Here is a 21391-nt window from a genome sequence, read left to right as displayed (position 1 = left end):
CTCTCCATCAATTTCATGTAATCATTATTCATCATCTTTCAATTGGCCAAAGTGACAGAAAAATTATGCAAGTAAGGAAAATCAAAAGATAAATTAACAATTCCCCTGGGGAGACTGCTGAAATAATTCATCACTGGATAGACTATAGACGAAATGATTTTTGTTTCTCTTTTAGTATTTCATTGTTGACATTAGAATACTTACATCACTACAGGTTTTATTTTGTTCTGGACAAAGCTACAGCACAATCTGAATTCTTTCATATAGTTTTTATAACCTTTCCCAGGAATGGAATGTGAGTACTTTTAACTTTAGGGCAAATGAACTCCACTCTAACTTCTTAATTAAAAAAAAAAAAACTTTCTTCAACATTTTAGAAAGTTGGTCTGTACTCTGTTCTTAATAAGAGCCTGAGAGAGACCATAAGAGAGTTGGCAATTCATTTTGCATAACAAAGTTTGCTACAACTTAAATGCAAATATAATGTATAATTTACTGACAAAAATTGCACTAGGTATAACAAGGAAAGTCTAGGATGTTTTTGTAATATTTGCTGCATAACATGCGTAATTTCCTTTCAACACACATTAGCTGTCATTGATGTTTAATTTGTAATTTGATTTTGCAAGTTTCAATGAAATATGACATTTTTTTATTTTGCGATTTTCAAAATTCATTAACAATGGCAAAAGCAGAATGATGAAACTGTGGTATGTAGTAGCCTACTGAATGAAATTAGGAGAAGGTATGAGTATATCTTCCATTTCTAGCATTCTGACAAATTTTCTTATTTATGAAGCTTACTGTACTGTCAGTTACTGATTTGCCAGTATTTTAGGAGAATTTATTTCCTGTCCAATTTAAGCCTAAAACAGCAAACAGGAGTTGCTACAATTTTTTAGCTAGCACTGTTCAGTTTTCACAGGAACGTTAAACAACCAGAATAATAAATGGATGTGTGTCAACTTCAACTCGACATGCAATAATCATTGGCTCTCCCAAGGGGTTTCAGCCCAATTCGCTAATCTCATTGTATTTTGTCGCAGACCCACTGCTGTAGTGGCAGAAAGAGGAAAATGGCATACAGCACACAGCATGTAAAATAATGATGGTAGTACCCATGAGAGATTTAAAAAAATATATGAAAACAGAAATACACAAGAAAGAAGATATTACAGGGCGTTTCAATGAAATGAGCGTTTTTAAGTGCAACAAGAGATGGCTGTATTCATGAGACAAACGTCACAAACACAATAATTGCAACCTTAGACCCTACACGTTTCCATGGGGCCCTTGACACACTGTACATAGAATTCTTTATAATAGACATATTTCCATGTTTTACGTAATATAAAATTTGTTCCAGCATGCGGTAAACACAAATAACGGAGATATTTGATCCACAGGTATGGCCGCGAAATTAAAAACCTGCAATCTCGGAGTAGTTTCGCCGCTATTTATTAGTCAAAACTGGTTGTATCACTCTCTCAAATAGCAAAAAAAAAAAAACACGTGTAAAAGGTAATACCATCAAATTTTGACAAAAACATCGAAAATTGCTACCAGCCCCTAACCTAATGACGTAAAAATATAAACGCAACACTCCTAACGATAATTTCACTTGTTTTGTTTATAAAATGCAATCCATTCAGGGGTCTCACTTATCGCACAACACTTTAACAACTTGTCTACTGACAGCCCCGCGAGAAAGCTTTTTAATTTTAAGCTAAATGCCTACGTTGTTAGGTTAGGTTTAGTTCTCTTAGCCTAAATAATAATTTTTCATTGTATTTATGCTAATGGAACCAGACCTAACCTTGTAGGCATTCCTCGTCTGACGTCAGAACACAAGGTAGCAAGACAGTTGTGCGACAAGGCAGACCCATCCATTCAGCCAGGTGCTCAGTTATAGAAAGCACACTTCTGAACCACCTTTAGACTCATGACGTGACGGCACAAAAATGCAGTGTGTTTGTGCTAAGAGACCTACACCTATTATCTCAACAAAGTCAGAAGACGAAGGGCGGGGCTCGACCAAGAAAGGTGGCTGAGAAGCGTGCCGTCAGTTCTACTCATTCTACCAATCCAGTTGTGACAAATGACAGTCAAAATGTGTTGCCAATACCACAAGGGAAAATTTCCCGCATCAAACATAAACGCTCGTTTTATTGAAATACCTTGCGTCAATACTTGATCCTTCCTGGTATAGGCTGGTAGAGATTCCTACAAAATAAATACAAACCAGTACAAGAATCATACCTGAAACACTGGCTCGTCACTATCCTGTTTCGGTGACTCTGGAATTACCACTTTGTAAAATATCTGATCGAATTCTGGAGCGTGATCGTTAACATCCAGTACGGAGACCACAACCCGTGTTGTAGAGGACAAAGATGGCGACCCGTTGTCACTAACAGTAACCTGAAAGGAAAACAAAGCAGACAAATGTAGCTAGAAGCACCATTTATGTAACATTCTCTTAGTTTTTCTTAATTGAAAGAGTCAACATATAAACTGAAGTGAGTATGGGCCATTTAAATATTTTCAGTGTTATTACAACTGATGTTAAGGAAAGCGTATGAGAATCCTTCTTACAGCTAGGAAATCTGCATAGTTTTATGTGACGTCAGGATGTGCACCCCTCCATGTTTGCAGCCAATTTTATTTGTCGTGTGGAAGGAAATACCACCACGTAGCGTTCGTTACACCTGCACGTTTGTTATATCCGAATATCTGGGCTAGTATCTCCCGCCCGCCCGCTTGAATTCCGTATATTTACAAGAAATACCCTCAATCATGGCTGTTCGAAGACACAATGTAACAGTTTGTGACGTAGACGAAACACACCTCTACAATGCTTACCCGGCATATCTTCAACGCACGATCTGGTCTGTTTGCCGGAAATATGGCGGCGGGCGTGATTTCGCGCAATGAATTGTGGGAGAAGTTGTTCGCTGAATCCGTTTAAGCCATCAGAAACTAGCATTAAGCATTCCAAGAGATAACTCAGTTGAAGATTTTTCACAGCCTAGAAATATTTCATTCCTTACCATGAATCTTTAATCTTTCTGTAATTGATAGCGATAATGGTAGACTGAAAAGGCATTAAAGACGACATGATTTTCGGTCAAAGCTCCCATTATCTTTGAAATATTAGTTCTGATTTCCACATTTAAGTAATAAATTCTTGACTTTTTTGATCACTCCGAAGACAGATTTGCTCTTCTGTTAACATTTTTCTTCCTCCTAATTTCCTGAATCTTTTTTATCTAGACAATGATAGATAGTGTTCCTGCTGATAATTATGACTTATTGCATTAAGAAACTGAGAACAGAATTAATCAAGTCACATTTTGTTCATAAAAGTTGAATTAAGATGAAACTGACGTGGTTGCCAACTAAGTTGTTCAAGTGAGATTATACAGTTACACATTTAATATTTGCTTAACACTGTGATATTATAGGAACAGTGTGTTGTGCTAAGTTCTAACTTGGATTTTTTAAAAAAGCCAAGCTTCATTAGTACAGTTTAACTTCTTTACAGTTGAATAATTTACACTAAGAGGCGATTTATAACACAATTAATCTTTGATTGGTCAGCAAAATTGGCCTGCAGCCACGCTGAGTGGTGATTTTGTGTTGTATAAGAAAACTACAATTAAGTCCCTGCAATCTGGTCAAAGTTAGACTGTGAATTTTCTCCCTTATACCAAACTTAAACCCATGTTAGCAATAATAATAAATACAATTATTGTATTAGCGAGTATTTGGAATGAATAAGATGTATTGGAAATGCACATTGGAGACTCGAAGAGGGGAGAAAATCTGTTCATAAAATCGGTTTCAACAATAATAATAAAGGACGGAGAGGTGAAAATAAAAACAATGTTTTTCTCTTTTTCGAACTTTTGGACAGAAGTACCGTGAGTCGTCCTTATTTACTGTTTGAGAGTACATGTATTTTAAGTGACAACCAGAGCATATTGTTTTACTGTCTTTCTTCATCAGCGAAATATTACTGTGAAACTTACTTAACAAGCTAGTGTTACGAAGTAATTCTCAAAACGTTGGTTAGAAGGAGAAGGAAACAAATAGGGTACTACCGCTACGCTTTATTGTTTTTAAAAAAATGCCTTTGTCCGTAGAATGGTACATATGTGAATGATGCTGTATATATCTAGATCACCACGACTCATTATCTATCGCTTTCTCTCCAAGTCCGCCGACCTCCGTGACGATGTGGTTATCACAGCGCGCTACGACCCCAGAAACACAAGGTTCGAATCCAGGCCTTGGCATGGGTGTTCTTTGTGAGTGTCGTCAATTTTATCGTATCATCTCATCCTCACCTTCGCTATTGGCCAAAAGTGGCAGAAAAGTGAAGCAATCTTCAAGATTTCCTTTATCATTTCAAGACATATCGCACATTTTCGTGTGAGAGATGTCTATACTGACTTGCATTAGGTTCAATTACGATTCGTCACATAAATGAAAATGAAAACTAACCAAGTCCCTGAGAAACGAATCCAGAACTTCCGGAGCAAAATTATGGATGTTCGGACGCCAAGACGACATATAGGCTAATGGATAAATATACACCACGCAATTCCAGTTCAATACAAAGACTTCTGTCCATACTTCTTTTTAAAGTTGTTCTGTGGGACATGAATTCCAACAAGCTGCTATCGATGTTACTTCCTTCAGAACACCCAACGCTTCTCCGATTGGAAAAAAAGAAGAGCATCTCAGGAGCCAGAAATCTGTAGCTCAACATCCGTGAAGCGGAATCTCCTGTTTCTCGACCTACATCCTCCGCAGAAGTGCCTCTCCCTCTTCGTTCTCCTTTGAGGAACATCCGCCTGTCCAACGCCCGAAATCTAATATATTGCCTGGTTTCCAAGTCGGGCAGGTTCATTTCACGGCTGAGCACTGCGCGACATTTTGGCAAAAGCCCATTTCCGCCATTCAAAACGGCGCCTGCCACTCGCACGGACACGGAAACTTGCGAGGCATAGCTGGGAATTTAATAGGACCGTCTTGTTCTGTTCTGCCCTTTTGAACTCTGAAGATGGCCGCCGCGGTTACGTATTGGAACTTCCGGACGGGTGAAGCGAAAGAAGGGTCATTGGCCGCATCAGGAGACAAGTTTATCTTTCATCGCTCCCATCTTTCCATACGTATTACAATGACAGCTTTTAACGAATGGGTAATACTGTATTCAGCTCTTAAAAAATCATACAAGAAAGACTAAGGAATTCAGTTAGTAGGCTACAAGGATACGCGCTCACTTTGCAAAGCTCAATTTCCTTACGTTTCCACGCACTTGTAAATCAAGACCCACTCTATAATTTTAACATACTAATAGCTGTTTTCTTTAAAAAAAAATAATTAAAAATTCATGCTCACGAAACGAATTAATGCTATTCAACAATGTTCGAAATGAAAGGGGAAAACCCCCCACTAAAGACCAAATTCGCGTTATATCGTAATTAACTGTGCTTGAAAACGTATGTTTGCCATGGGTTGGCCCATAAGTTCTGGCGTTTTTTTTTTAAGTGAAAATTTTGCGTGAAAAATAAAATGCGTTGGCAATGCGTTTTATGTTATTCGATAGAGAATTATGTGCTCTACAAAATAGTGTGTTTAGTTTTTTTATGCTGATATACTTTTTGTTCTTTTCAGGTCATTAAAATGGAGTGTCAAGTCGACAAAAAAGAGCATTTTCGACACCTTCTGCTTTTTGCGTTTAATCGAGGTGCCAAAGCCACAGAAGCTGCTCGAGAGATTTGTGAAGTGTATGGCGGTAATAATTCGGTAGAGGAATCGCTGCTTGTGTCCATGAGTTGACCGATGACGGGCAAGCAATCCGGCGGAGATCGTGGCTCGTTGATTTTTGTGGTTGTCGTTCAAAGTATGCGGGCGCCCAACTTCTGAACCTTTCCCATCGAGTGAAAGTGACGCTCTAAGGTACTGTGGGAGCATTCCATTATCTCTGCCAATTCCCTCGTCGTTTGGCGTGGATCTTCGTGAATAAGCTGATTCAGTCGCTCCTCATCGAACTGAACGGAGCGTCCGGTGCGATGCATGTCTTTGAGGTCGAAATTGCCGTCGCTTCTTCGCCATACACTTCACAAATCTCTCGAGCAGCTTCTGTGGCTTTGGCACCTCGATTAAACGCAAAAAGCAGAAGGTGTCGAAAATGCTCTTTTTTGTCGACTTGACACTCCATTTTAATGACCTGAAAAGAACAAAAAGTATATCAGCATAAAAAAACTAAACACACTATTTTGTAGAGCACATAATTCTCTATCGAATAACATAAAACGCATTGCCAACGCATTTTATTTTTCACGCAAAATTTTCACTTAAAAAAAAACCGCCATAACTTATGGGCCAACCCAATATTTTTATCACTTGAAGGGAGTGTGTAAGGGGTGACTTTTTTTTTAAGACACCCAAAATGTTAACCTCCCTTCCAAGTAGTACACGCTGTGTCCTGTCAATGTGTGTGATTGTCCTTTCACCAATTTCATCTTATCAGCATTCACCCTCACCTTCGCGATTAACCAAAAATGGTTGAAAAGGGAAGTGAATGATGGGCTCGGGTGTAAAACATGGTAAGTGACATTTTGGTAATTTCTGAGTTCATTAAGAAAAAAAGGTTATTAGAAGCTATACTGTAGATAAATGTTTTTGTGTTGTGTTTACCAATTTCACTCGAAAATTGAAGGATGGCGCATTTTACTTTGTAACAATGACCAAAATGTCACTTACCACGTTTTACACCAGAGCCCTTCAAATTAAACAAATCAATCCACCAACCAATATCCACTACAAAAATTGCAACTATGTTGCTACTAAAAATCAGATTTGGTGCAAAACACTACCTAATTTGAGTGTGGCAGGTCTCAACACATGGTTGAGTAAGGTAAGTGCAATTACACCAAGCCTTCAATTGGTAACATCCTACTCGGTATTACCAATACAAAGACAATAGAACCACATATTGCAGTGGCACGGAAACTTCGAAAACTTAAGCTTTTTTAAAATTTTGATTTCGATTTGATTTACCGTTACTTTTGGCTAATCGCGGCGATGAAATTGATGAAAGGTCACTCACAGAGAACATCCATGCCTAGGCCGAGGTTCGAACCTGTGACCCCTGGCGTCGTAGCGAGGAGATCGGCTTTTCATCATATTTATGTGAGAGTATCTACCTGCTCTGACGCACGTACACACTTTCCACCACTGCCCGCACCCCCACCTCCTTCTTCAGCCTCTGTTTCCAGCTCTGACGTAATTTAGTGTCTGGAGAAGACGCATAGATAATTTTCTACTCTGTGTAATGGCCCAATCCGAGCGGAGCGCAAGAACAAAATGAATTGGATATTGCAGTTAATCCTATTCATGCGTAGATTTAAAGCGAGAAAAATTATCCACCTCTGTGCGAAGATGTCGGATTATCCTGACGCATGGTCTCCAATGCACGCAGCGGGGTGAGTTATATCACGGCCGCTGCTCGAGAGGGAAGAGGAATAAATACCCCTAGCGTGGATTTTGTTCGAAATTAAGCAATTCTCTTTCAACTGAGATTTCCCATGTTACCGTGCTTTTTTGTGCCTTTTTGCACCGACGCGGTCTAGCACAACAAAGGGATCGCTTGCTAACCTTAAGGGAGTGTGTTTCGCTTTCGGATAACCGGGCGTCCCATAAGTCTGGAACCACAGGTATTGTTGTTCATTACCCTTTCTTGTGTTACAGGTAAACCATGGCACTGACTAAGGAGGAGTGAATCCAAGGTTTTTTTGTTTTTTTTTTTTTGCTGGTGGGGTCTTTTGGTGCTTAAATACGACGGAGAACGAGAGGGAGTATTGAGCACGTACAATTTCAGAAGAGTAGACTTCCCTTGCAAGCGGGAATCAGGGTGTAAGATGTAAGGGGTGACATCTTGAAAAGGTGCCAAAAGTAAGGTGATCAGATTTTTAAAACAACAAAACGGGACGGCAAAATGTACACATGTTAATATAAAAACTGTTTCGTCACAAATACTTATGTTTTAAAACTAATTAAGCAAATAAGGTGATGCGCACTGCATTCCAATCAAGCAGTCGTTTAGAAATAGAAGTCATGCATTCATATTTTGCGATGAATGTGTGAAGCCACATAGTCGTCTGTGGGGAAGCTGGCGATTTCCATCCTTCGTGTTATGCAACCAACACTACACAAGTCGAAAGTGGGTTGCATAAAACTCAGGGTGAACGAAACTATTGAAAATACAAAAGTGTTTGGTGAAATTCAGTATGATCAAAGATTACAAATACGTCAAGTAGATGTCGCCAGAAACTATTTTATGTTGTTTTGACAATTTCTCTTGGCAGGATAATCGTGACGGTAAAAAAATATGAAGAATTCATGATATACCAACAGGAAACTAAAATAAGCTAACATACACGGAATTCAAACCATGGAAACCTGATATATTAAATAATATGCCATACTTCCGTGTCAAGTCATTCATGACGATGAGGATATAGAAACAGCGAAGAAATGTACACGTTCGGAATCTAAATAATACCTACAAGTATCTAGTATGTATTATAGTGGAATCACAAGCAAAATAAACCTGCGCAGACCCGCGACTCCTGTGCACCGTACTCCCGCGCGGAGGGAAGGAACAGTGGAGCATGCTTCCTTATGGTGCGAGTTCAACGGAGGAAGGGAAAGCTGCGCGGAGACTTCTCGTCGAAGGTTCTTTTACTTGTGGTCGCTCTATACTTCGTATCGTAGTACGTAACTCCTATAGGAAGTACGTATATACCAACACAAAGCAAACCAGAGGGATTCGGTACTCAGATGCTAGATACGCATGGTTGTAAAGGTTGTTTTCATCTCATCATCCTTGGTTCCCGGTTTCGAGTCCCACTCAGGGCATGGTCATTCGTTGATTGATTGATTTCATTGGGTTGGCTTCGTTTTTCTTCCACTTTTGGCTAATCGCGAAGATGAGGATGAATGATGATAAGATGAAATGACAAACACACGACAGCACAAAACACTGCGGAGAATTATACTGGTCCTGAGTCCAGACGCCAGAGCCTTGCTAGTCTGCAAAATGCAGTTCAGGGTGTACTACGTGAAAGGGGTTGATACTTGGGTGCCTACGCAAAGAGTAACCCCTTCTTTGTGAGCGCCCCTTCATAAATTTAATCAAGTCATCCTTGCGACTGAATAAATTAAGAAAAAAATATATAGTGTATGGTGACGTGTACAATATATTCATGTGTAAATTTTTAAGGACATGGTTGAGTCTAAAAAAATATCCTGCATGATATGTCATGAATAGTCAAACAATAATAATTTAATGCAACATAGGCAGTATCCGAAAGATGCACGATCGTACTTGAAGCGAATGGTGTCGCAGTTCAGTCTCGAAGTCTCCCCCCTTCCGATGGTGCAGTGGTAGCGTCGCCGCCTTGTAATCAAGGGGTGCAGGGTTCGATACCCGGTGGAGGCACATAGCGATTCGGATCCCACTTTAAACTGTAGGTCCAGTCCCGATTAGCCTTACTGTGCACAAAGTGGTATTGAAACAACAACGCAATCAATCAATCAAAGTCTTGGACTAAAAGCGAAAATGTTTTGAATTACACTTCGACTGCAGCACCAAATACGGTCAGTAGATAAAACTACAAACACATTGTTTTTCACCATATAAATCACAGTATTTCAAAAAGTTCATGTACAGGATTATTCAAAAAGAAAGAGCAGATATCAAATTGTAATATAATTAAGCCTTGTTTCCATATTAAAACCAATAAGTTGCTGACCAAGGCAGTTTATTAAGATAAAAACACTTAACACGTAACGTTTCGACCCTTCTTCGTCTGAGGAAGACCCTGATACAGGGTCGAAACGTTACGTGTTAAGTGTTTTTATCTTAATAAACTGCCTTGGTCAGCAACTTATTGGTTTCAGATTTCAAATGTTTATTTCTCACGAACTATAAAAGATAGAAACACGTGCCATACGTTCGTGAGAAATAAACATTTCAAATCTGCTCTTTCTTTTTGAATAACCCTGTATTTAGATTTCCACACAATAGAAGAACTGTAACCAACAACTGGCCGACTTTCGACTTTCATGATTTCAAACAAGTGAATAACAAGCACACGAGAGAAGCAGGGACGACGATGGGTGGTCAGTATAGTAAAGTACAGAAGACTGCATTCTCGAGTGCTCCGGACTCCAATGCTTGCTTAATTCGCTCTTTAGAACAACACTAGGTGACGTCACTTCAGACGCGACTGTACTTCATGCCTGCTTTATGGACCTTTCGGACAGAGCCATTGTTTTCATGTGAAGAGGAGAAACCCTACATTTTCTCACTACTTACATGCAGCAGCATCAAATAGCACTCATGAGTCATGACAACAAATAAAAAAAAAGAAGAAGAGAACCAAATAAAAAAAGAAACCGTATTTGGAAATCATTGGAAAAAGCTAACTCAGCATTGGACCACCTCCAAAAAAATTGACTTCAATGCGGAGGAATCCCCCTCTCCTTCAACAACTTATTTCCACATTTTGGAAATCGAGGAAATTTACATCTTCCCCGGCACACAACGGACACTGAACATGGCTAATTCTTTATGGAGATGTATTCGAAACGGGTACGCAAGTTTTTAGCCGCCGTTTAGCGAAAAAATCTCTGAGGTCACATTCACGCCCCTCTTAGGCTTGCACGCTCCTCGTAATACAATCTAGGTCAATGCTTATACATTTCCAAAATATTCCCATTTCTCTCTCTCTTTTCCTTCTTTGTCCCCCAATTTTTCAAAGAAAATTCGTCGCCGAAGGTGTAGTGCCAAAGCTGTTTTAAATTATGTGAATTATTCTGAGGCTTAGCTTGCGTTCTTATATTCTCCTCACGTCTTTTCCTCTTTCCCCCGTAGCCGAAAATTCTCCACAGAAAAGTTTGGTGCAGAGACTGAATTAGGTGCTATTAGATTTCTGGCTCCTTTCATGTTTGCCCAACGTAGCACGGCCTTAAGTTTAAACAACGGGAGAAAACGTCGGGAGGATGCTAATTATACTTAACATGCTGCGGATGGACCGGAAGTTTAAAAGAACAATGGCTATTCCTACGCTATTCATGCACAGTTCTGGCTTTTCACTTTTTTCCCGCTAGATGTCACTGGGACACAAGTAGGCTATTTCTTTGTCGCGAGAAGCTGCAGCGATTTCCAGCGCCCTGTGACGTTAATCGAAAATGAGAAAGTTTTATACTTCCATGAATACGGATCAGTACCTCTAATTTAAAAGTTCAACCACATTCAAATAACTACGAAGGTATTAACACATGTAAGCAGTAATAAGAATTCGTTTTTATTTACTACTAATACAAGGCTTGGGCAAAGCCAGACACTTCAAACTCCAACTGAAGAGCAAAAAGAGGCAAATGACAGCATCAAATGGTTACTGGAAAAACTACAAGAAACGAAAACAAGAACGCTCATCAAAACGGCGAAAGACAAGATCGAAAAATCAAAGGACGAGAACGAAAGAACAATCATAGTCCTACAGGCACTAGTCAAAATAATCACAGAAATGGTCTAAACAGACAACCAAAACAACCCAGATATAACACGAAATGTCATAGCAAAACGGCCCTTTTAGGACCAAAAATTAAGATAGGCCCTTCTGAGGACCAAAATTTCGGCCCTTCTAAGGACCAAAATTTTCGGCCCTTCTAAGGACCAAAACACTCAGTTCGTAATAGAACTGCCACTACAGACCGAACCTCGAGCGACAGTCGCAGAGGTAACAGAAGCCAGATCATCATACTACGCCACTACCACAACTTTAAAAACAGATGGGAGTCAAGGAAACGATGCTTCTACAGAAAAACTTCAAGAAAATTCAACTGTCAACTGGGCAAATGAATTATAATTTCAACGTAGAGCGTCATGCCTGTAATGTCTTTATAGAAACCAAAGTAGTTAATTTTCAAAATATTCTTCCTTCTTGGCAATACACTTGCGCCAGCGCTCCGGAAGCTTGTGGAATCCGCTCAGGAAAAAGTTCACTACTTGGAGGCGTAGCCACTCCTGAACAACACGTATGAAACACTCATCACTGCAAAAGTTTTGGTTGCTCAGATGCTCGTTGGGGTGACCGTAGAGGTGACAGATCCAGACTATATGGAGGATGTGGAGCAAGGTTCCATTTAAGTTCCTGGATTGGAGCCATGTTTCGAGCAGCCACGTGTGGACGGGCATTATCCTACAGAAATGACATCCTCGTTCGTGACCTTCTCCTCTTATTCCTGATGGGCCTTCGAGAAAACTTGAGCAATATTATGCATTGACTGTACGACGCTCCATGAGGAAATCCAGGGGCATAATTCCTCGGGGAGGCTGGCATCCATGTAGTTCATTTTCCACCATTTCCCGATTCTTCTTAAAGGCACTACGCCACTTATACACACTAACATCTCACAGCATATTCTCACCGTATGTTTCTTTCAATCCGGCACACATTTCAGACCGTTTACAGCTTCTTTTGGTGAGGAATTTGATTAGCCATACTCACGTGCACCTTTCCTTCACTCATCGTTCCAACGACTATCTCAATGCACAACGATAACCGAGATATGTTGCAACTGACTTTGTACAGTGTTGCAAACCTCCCAGTACCACATTTGTTCCCACGCCAGATGTCAGTGTTGACCTAGGGACAAATTATAATTCATATTTGCTCAAGCCTTGTAAATATGAAAATTGAATAATTGCCAAATAACCAACACATTCATCGTTTTACATATTCATGTATTTCAACTTTTTCCGGTAGATATATTTCTGGGGCATAAGTAGGATATTTTGCAAAAAGCTACAGCGATTTTTAGCGCCCTATGGCGTTTACTTTATATTATGTCGCTTTTCTTCCACTTTTGGCTAATCGCGACGAAGGGGATGAAGGGTGATAGGACGAAATGGACAAAGAGACGACACAGTACAAGCCCCCTTAGATTAGACTTGCGGCGTCACCCAGTCACCCAAGCCTCGTTGGCCTACAACATGGATGTACTACGTGGAAGTGAGATTGACGTTCTGGTGCCTTCAGCGAATATCACCCCTTACACTCCTCATCGAAAATTACAAAGTTCGATAATTATGATTACGTATTGAAAGCTATGATGTCAAAGTGCAACAACATTCAAATAACAACGCAGCTTTTACCACATATCAACAGTGATGAGGAAATTTCGCTTTTTAATCATTAATCAAAGAAAGCTCCTGTGTAGCCATACGGTTAGCGCCATCGACATTGATACGAGAGGTCCCGGGTTCGATTCCCCAAAATTTCTGCATTGACTCAGCGTCGTGAGTAGAATTGGGGAGCTACTTGAAAAAGAAGTAGTTGCGGCCTCGAAATCCAGAAAACGTCGTCAAGGCACTTCACGAGCTGACCACTCGTCGACCAATGAAAAGCAGCTTGGCAAGCCATGGCCCTTAGAGGACCGGTGTTTAATTTTATTAGTGTAATTGCAAAGAAAATATTACTGCTTGGAGTGATCGCATGAATAACACAAAATGACGATTACTCATACCACTTTCTACCCTTTAAGTTTCTTTAATAGATTGACTTGGCATATTTTACTTCGCTTTTCTGCCACTTGTGGCTAATCGCGAAGATGAGGATGAGTGATGATATGATGAAGGGACACTCACAAAGAAGACCCATGCACAGGCCGGGATTCGAACCCGGGCCCCTGACGTCGTAGCGCGATGTGCTAACCACTACGCCACAGAGGCCAACTCTACTTTAGCGAAACATACAAAATACGAACAATTTTTATCATAATAAGTCATCCTTGTGCATATACTACTTGTGTATTTTCATAGAAAAACATGACATTTCTCGCACAAAAACAGTTTTCGGTAAGACAAAACACCTTCACGAACTTCCACAATGATACAGAAAGTGATTTCCGTAAGTAGTTTATTCTGTAAAATTGAAGAAATCCGTTACCCTATACTACACTGTTACCATTAACTGTCCCCACGCCAAACTTAAATTATGTTTTTTATGGGTATTATTTACATAACTAAAAAAAGGAAAATGTATTTCACACTTAAAAGCATTTAAATCTAATACTGATGTTTTAACATTTCCCTATAATGTTCATATTATTCACAAATTTTTCTTTTCACTTTTGACTTGAAACTTTAACTGAATTTCCCTTCGCGTTGCAACATCCTCCCACACCATAGGCAAATACCAATTCTCTGACTACGGATGTTAAGTTCCTCTCTTTCAAACTACACCCACCTCTACTTTACCTTCAGATGCAGGTGGATAAGAAGAATTCTTCTCTCATCCTGTAGGGAGACAAAAATAAATAGGAAAAACGCGGAACGTCTCTCAGGTGCTAGGAGCGAGGCCGGGAATTAAATAATAAATCCTAAAGAATAGAAAGATGTAAGACTTCCGGAAGGATGCTGAGCGGGCGTCATATCCGGCGGCCACGAAAGGAACAGCTGCTGCCATCTGGCGTGGCACAGAAAAGGCTTGAAAACGTGGGAGGAACGTTCATTCACCATGCATACGGATGGTGCGAAATAAAATATTTATGTCTGCTGCAAACGTAAAGGACTGAAATCAGGCGAAACTGAATTAAGTTATCATCTTTAGACCAGAGTCAGAAACAGTCTTGTCTTCTCTAAAATATTTTGAGATCCGTTCTCGTAGAAGTGACGGCGCACGAAAAAAAAAAAAAAAAAGAATTTGAAGGCAGGGGATGGAAATGTTTTTTATATATACAAGTAAATACAATACAAAAATGCATACAGTATTTATCATCTACTTTTTCTGGGGAAGAGGGGTCAATGCTTCCCTACTCCCACTACGGTGCCGCCACTGTCTGCTAGACATGTACACGACTGGGATTAGTATAATCGGAAGACCTGCAACGGAATACCCTTGACGTCACGAGGGAAAGTATTGGACAGGGTGTTTCAAAAACGTACAATCCCAACTTTACTCGATAACTTGAGAACCTTACACCGTGTTTTTGCGTTTTGAAGCCTGGTCTTTTGGCATACTTGTTAACTTTGTTCTATACAGAACTCTCCATAAAGTAATAAATGAGCCAAGTCGGGGAGAATTTTTTTTTCCAGGATACTAATTCCGGGGGAGAAGAGAGATGCATTTTTTCATTTAATTTAATTTTATTCGAATTTTCGTGACTAATGCTAATTTGTGATTTGGGACCAACACTGGTCATATGCAACGTCAGATTTGTTCGGGAATAGTAGTTAGGTTAACCACTACACCGCGGAGGACAGCTGAAGGAAAATAAATAATTCACTTGAAGAACGTTAAATAGGCATCGAAATCTCCCTTCCACGCGTTTTGTTAGAATTAAGTCTGCCATCTTGAAATTCGTACGCCAATTTCCTCAAATGCAATTTTAGACAAGCCCACCTAGGTATCCAGCCGCCAGCTGAATAGCTCTGATATTACGGACTAAATCAGTGCTTCTTAATAAGAAAAAAAGTATATTCTACGTTAAATTAAATGAAAGACACCCGAAGTGAATATGGTTGCCATATTTCTTAGCTTTTGTCCGAATGCTCTACCAAATTTTGAAATTTTCGGGGGGGGGGGGGTTCGGAAGGGATACCCCGGAGCCTGTCACTGATTCTCCAAGCTCCAAAAAAATCTGGTCTGCACGAGTTTCGAAAAATTTCAAAAGTGATTCAAGGTCGATGCATGATGCATGGTGCGGGCCTCAGAATTCACTTTTGTGAGTCCCCTAAAGGAAATTTCAATCGGAGGGATTCAAACCACGCACCCTCTTAAAGGAATAACACCAACGGCTTGGCTGGAAACAGCGCCTCATCATTCTCCAAATTTCCCCGTTGAGTCCAAGCACTACATGCGATGGCTTGTCAGAATCTGAGCCCGACCAAAGTTACAGCCTCCCAAATGGTCCAGCCGCTCTTTACGGCGACAGTTTTACGTGTGGCAAGGAGGGTCTCCCATTCCTGTCACGGTTCATTAAGGAAGAAGGATCTCTTACTCTCGCGGATGCTGACGGCTGTCGTGCGGATGACAACGAGAGGAAACAATCCGATTTGTCAATTGACGACCTCTCATCTTCGTTGGCAACGGCCGAAACCTGACACTCTGAAAGAAAAGGAACCGAATTGGTAACGCCTTGAAAGTTAGGTAACACTGTTACCAGAATACACTCAGGAACCGCTACGTACAGTGGGATCCATAAGTATTACCAAGCAAATTGTCCATCACCACGTTCACTCCCTTTGTTTTATGCAATGAGAGCTTCAAGAACTGACACAAAACACCAACCAATTTGCTTACAACCTCTGAAAATACAGTCCTAAAAAAATACGTAGGATGAAGATAAAAACCAACAAAAATAGTCATGGACAATTTGCTGAGCAATACTTATGGTACCGTACGGCTTCTTGTTGCAGTCAGAAATGTGTATGGCTTAAATGAGAATGTACGATCATGAAAATAAAGGAAGTATCTTCATAATTACTATGAAAAGCAGGGCATTAGATGAACGTTAACCCACTTACGCGTTTATGCCAGCCGCACACCGGATCCGACGCGACCCCTCGCGGCAAGACGAGTCAATTTGTTGGTTAAAATCTGATGGCAGATATCGTCCATGTACGCAGTAGGTCTAGGCTGTCTTTCATAATTTGGGAAGCGGGTAACGATGCATTATAACAGTTTACAGCAGAATCAATGTATCAATGTGTATGTAGAATTGATGTATCAGTTTATACGAATGTATAAACGTATGTTGTGAATTGAATATTTTTCTAGCAAATAATTGTTTAGAAAGTAACGATGTTAACCATTTAATGGAAGAATCAATTGCAGGCTTCAAGTTGCTCCAGCTTACGGTCTGTGATTTCATGTCTGTGCCTGAAGTGAATGAATTGGAGCATGCGCAGATCGTTTTGTCACAAGCTGCTCCACGCGAGACTAAATTCCACGGGCCTTCGTTGTCTTGTCGCGAATCGTCGCACGGTGACTCGAGTCAAATGAAGCGAATAGTAGCCAAGGAAAGTCGATCTCACAGTCACAGTTGCTCAAAAGCCTATCGAAAGCAACTTTTAACGGACGACAGAATCTTCCGAATGTTCACTTGGCAACAGAGTACTGGTTTCTCCAGTGTTAGACCACGTGCATATAGGAGATGGCGAATTGCCATGCTTCAGCATGCATGCTTCTTGAAGTTTCTCCCCTCATCTCATCCTCATGGTCCCGAATAACCCTGAGAAGCAGAGAAGCGGCGTAAATAAGGAAAAGAGAAAACTTCACAGAAAACAAACAAATAAAAATCAATCTTAAAGGGAAAATGAGAATGTATGTTTCAATGCTTTTTTTGAGGGGAGCGGCATAAGAGAGATGAATATAAGGATGAGGAACGTCGTTGCCTTGAAATCAAGAGGTCTCTGGTTCGATACCTGGTGAAGGCACATAGTGGTTCGGACCAAACTTTAAACTGTAGGCCCGATTAGCCTATCTGTGCATAAAACAGGACTTAAAACTCAACGAATAAGGATGAGAATGACGCTAATTCTCGACAGCTCGGCCCGATCCCCGTATCGGAGTAGTTAGCACATCGCGCTTCCACGGTCGACTTCCCGGGTTCGAATCCCGGCCTGGGCATGGGTGTTCTATGTGTGTCCCTTCATCAATTCCATCATCACTCATCCTCATCTTCGCGATTAGCCAAAAGTGGCAGAAATGCGAAATAAAATAAGCCAAACCAATCCATCGACATCTCAGACAAATTTTTCAAACTCGCTTCTTCGATTTCACGAGAAAATCTCTTCAAATTCCAATGTTTATACAAATGAAACACACGTGCATAAGATATTCTTCAACTAAGTGGCAGCAGCTCGGAATTGGTTCTTAAGTAACCTTACAAGCTAATGCATATGAGATAAACTGCCTTCCTCTCTTCAATCTAAGAAGAAAAGAGATAAAAAAGAACTTGTGCCACAGGTTTGTGAGCAAACTCGTCCGCACAACATTCACTATCGACAATATTTCTTTCACGAATGTCATCCGATTGCGACAAATACGCACATTAAGATTCCTCAGACGAAAACTCCGATGAAGAACGGTCCGGGCGAAGCAGTCTTCATCCACCCTTTCCACAGGTAGCTGAATGGATGAGTGCAGTCAATGCATCTCATCCATTTAAGATGCAAAGCCACACGTCCACACGCTGATGTAACTGTCGCACGGAGAAAAATGCATCTTCAGCATATACGTCGACTGCAAATTTCATTACTTTTTAAGACGTCGTGCGGGTGAGGGGGTCAACGGGTACGTCGCCCCCATCCCCAGGAAATTGGGATCGATCATTTCAAGTTTCAAGAAAGCAGATTGCTTGTTATTTCTATAACATAACTAAAGTTCATTTAGTTAGTGTTCGAGCAGAATGATCAAAGGACCTGCCTCTGTGGCGGAGTTTTTATCGCATCGTTACGACGCCAGGGGTCCCGGGTTTGAATCGAGGGCTAGGCATTGGTGTTCTTTGTGAGGGTTGTTCATCAATTTCATCATATCATCACTCATCCTCATCTTCGCGAATAGAAAAAAGTGGCAGAAATGCGAAGTAAATAAACCAAATCAATCCAGAATAAGCAAAGTAAAAACCGCATTAGATAAAAAAAATAGTGTAAGATACAAGAACCAGATTTGTATTTTCATATTCTACCATTTCATCCAAGGAATAAATGATTACATAGTTTCCAAAATTAAAAAAAAATATATAGTTTTAGGTGAGAGATCACATAAAATAAACTAAATGAATAAAACTACTACTTAACTTTAAAAGCCTTTTCCTGAACGAGGTAGGTAAACGTTAATAGTGCAATAACTATGAATTTCAGTATTTCTGAAGCAAGAGAACGAAACATGTCTCTGTGCAAGTAGTGCTCGAGCAATGAACGCGTGAGAGGGGAAGTGAGTACATGAAGGCAGCTGCAGCCACCAACTTCGCTCAGCCGACTCGCTTTCTCCCCTTCTCCACCGTTAAACGTGACCTTGCTCTGAAGATTCGTGGGACAGAGTATAACAGCATGAAATGTACAAACGTAATAGAAAACAGTTGTGCTTGAAAAATTCACTCAGCTGATGGATCGAGAAGCAAAATTTCTCCATTTACATAAATAGTAACAGTAGTAGTAAAAGCCGCAGTAGTCTAGTCTGTAGGGCGTCTGACTGCCACGAGGGAGACCGTGGTTCGATTTCCGGGGTGGGTGATCTAAGTTCGGAATATTTCCGGCATTGTCCCCTCACAAAGCGGCTCTGGGACTCATCGAGTCTCAAATCAATGGGTATCTGGGGACAACCTTGAGAGTAAAGGCGAACAGAGCGTGGTGCTGATCACGTGGCCTCCAAAATGGCCGAGATTGAGAATGTGTGGGTCTTATCCCCACATCCCCTAAATGTGCCATCATGGCACGCAGTTCACACAGTAAAAAAAAATTGGAAAAGAATTGAAATATTTCATTAGTTTATAACTTTTATTATTACAAAAATTACAATTATAGCCGTTATTATTGTTATTATTTCTACTAATCAAGTTTTTTTAGTCAGTCTCCGTGGCGGAGTGGTTAGCACACCGGGCTACAACGCCAGGAAACACGTGTTCGAATGCCGGCCTGGGTGTCCTCTGTGAACGCCCCTTCATTAATTCCATCATATCATCACTCATCCTCATCTTCATCTTGGCGATTAGCCAAAAGTGGCAGAAAAGCGAAAGAAAAAAACCAAATCAATCAAGTTTTTTTTTTCTTCAATAGCCTGACCGTGGCTACGACCATGTTTAAGGGCATTTAACGTAGAGGAGCGACTTCAAAAGAAATGAAAGTAGAAGGGGAGGAAGAAAAGAGAGCAAAGGTGTGCACAAAGTCTTAGAACCGGTGGAGCAGGAATGTGCTCAAACAGGAACGAACAAGAAATGTCAATAAATGCAGAAGCGGGGAACTTCTTAAGAAGTTTCGGAAACTCGAAAGTGAACCGCAATCCTCGCTCGAGAGCCGAAGCTCCCAATTCAATTAACGTTGGATTTTGAAATTTCCCTACTTCATCACAGTCTAAGCTCGATTTCTGAGCATGTTTTTTTTTTTAACCTTGGTAACTTGGAATGAGCAAACTTTGAAGGGATATAAGAAATTAATAAAGGTAGATACTTATTTTTTTCATTCCTCCTCGAATCGGGCTTGATCAAGTTCTGAACGTATTTTGTTCTCTTATCTATTTATAAAACTTCACGCTACAGGCACTCATTTATAGTGTTGCACATATAAAGGTAATTGACACCAACATAATTGGTACATGACACTCTGATTACATGATTTTACACACACACACACATACACACACTATGATTATTAATGTATACAAGTATTTAATGATGGCTAAACAACAGAAATATTACATAGATTCACGTTGGATTTAAATTACGTAAGATTACGATTATCATTGTCCACTGCATATAGCAGTGAGGGCCTCTCCGATTGCGCAGTGCTAGCGCCGTCGCCACGGTTCGACACCCGGTGAAGGCACATAGTGGTTCGGATCCCACTTCAAGCTGTAGGTCCAGTCCCGATTAGCCTTACTCTGCATAAAGTGGACTACACACCACCATATAGCAGTGACAGTTACTGTTATAATTAGGCCTACGATTTTAATCTCTCTCTATATATAAAATATATATGTGTGTGTGTGTGTGTGTGTGTGTGTGTGTGTGTGTGTGTGTGTGTGTGTGTGTGTGTGTGTGTGTGTGTGTGTGTGTGTGTGTGTGTGTTTTCCAGCTTAACTCTCGAACGCCTGGAGCGATTTCAGCCAAACTTATCACTTGCAATCTCGAAAGAAATACTGTGGGGGTAAGACACACCTGCCACCCATAGGGGTGGGGGTGGGAAGGGGTGACATGTAAAAATAATAAAAAACGACCGATATTAATGTGGAATCCATAGTTTTCGGGGTCGCTAAGATCAATAGTGACATTCCCAATGCCGTTCAACTCCAAGTTCCTTTTACACTATAGTCAGAAATCAGTATTTTCCTGTCTAATAGAAGATTGGGATAAATAAATAACCGAGCAACGCCAGGTAATCAGCTAGTATACAATAAAATACAAGGAAATAATTTACAAAAGTGTAATAATGCTACAGCTGCTGGACCAAGGTAGTTTTATAAACTAAAAACACTTCACACGTGACGTTTGCACCCTATATCAGGGTCATCCTCAGACGAGAACTAAACTAAAATGTTAGTTTATTTCTTTGACTGAACAATACCCTGATATATGGTGGAAGCGTCAC

General features: G+C 40.4%; 1 protein-coding gene across 5 annotated transcripts in view; it reads right to left on the bottom strand.

Annotated features, from left to right (window-relative positions):
• The window catches only part of kug (FAT atypical cadherin kugelei), a 956861-nt gene that overhangs the window by 107020 nt on the left and 828450 nt on the right, over window positions 1-21391 (bottom strand). For all 5 annotated transcript variants that reach the window (XM_083129471.1, XM_083129473.1, XM_083129474.1 and 2 more), the window contains exon 6: window positions 2260-2421. In XM_083129471.1, coding sequence (XP_082985597.1) covers window positions 2260-2421 — 162 coding nt within the window. The remainder of the gene's footprint in view (window positions 1-2259; window positions 2422-21391) is intronic.

This window comes from Lepisma saccharinum, chromosome 10, assembly GCF_977018435.1.
Source record: "Lepisma saccharinum chromosome 10, izLepSacc3.1, whole genome shotgun sequence".
Classification (NCBI taxonomy): Eukaryota; Metazoa; Arthropoda; class Insecta; order Zygentoma; family Lepismatidae; genus Lepisma; species Lepisma saccharinum.
Note: the sequence above shows the minus strand (reverse complement) of the source record. Positions and strands in the feature narration are given on the sequence as shown.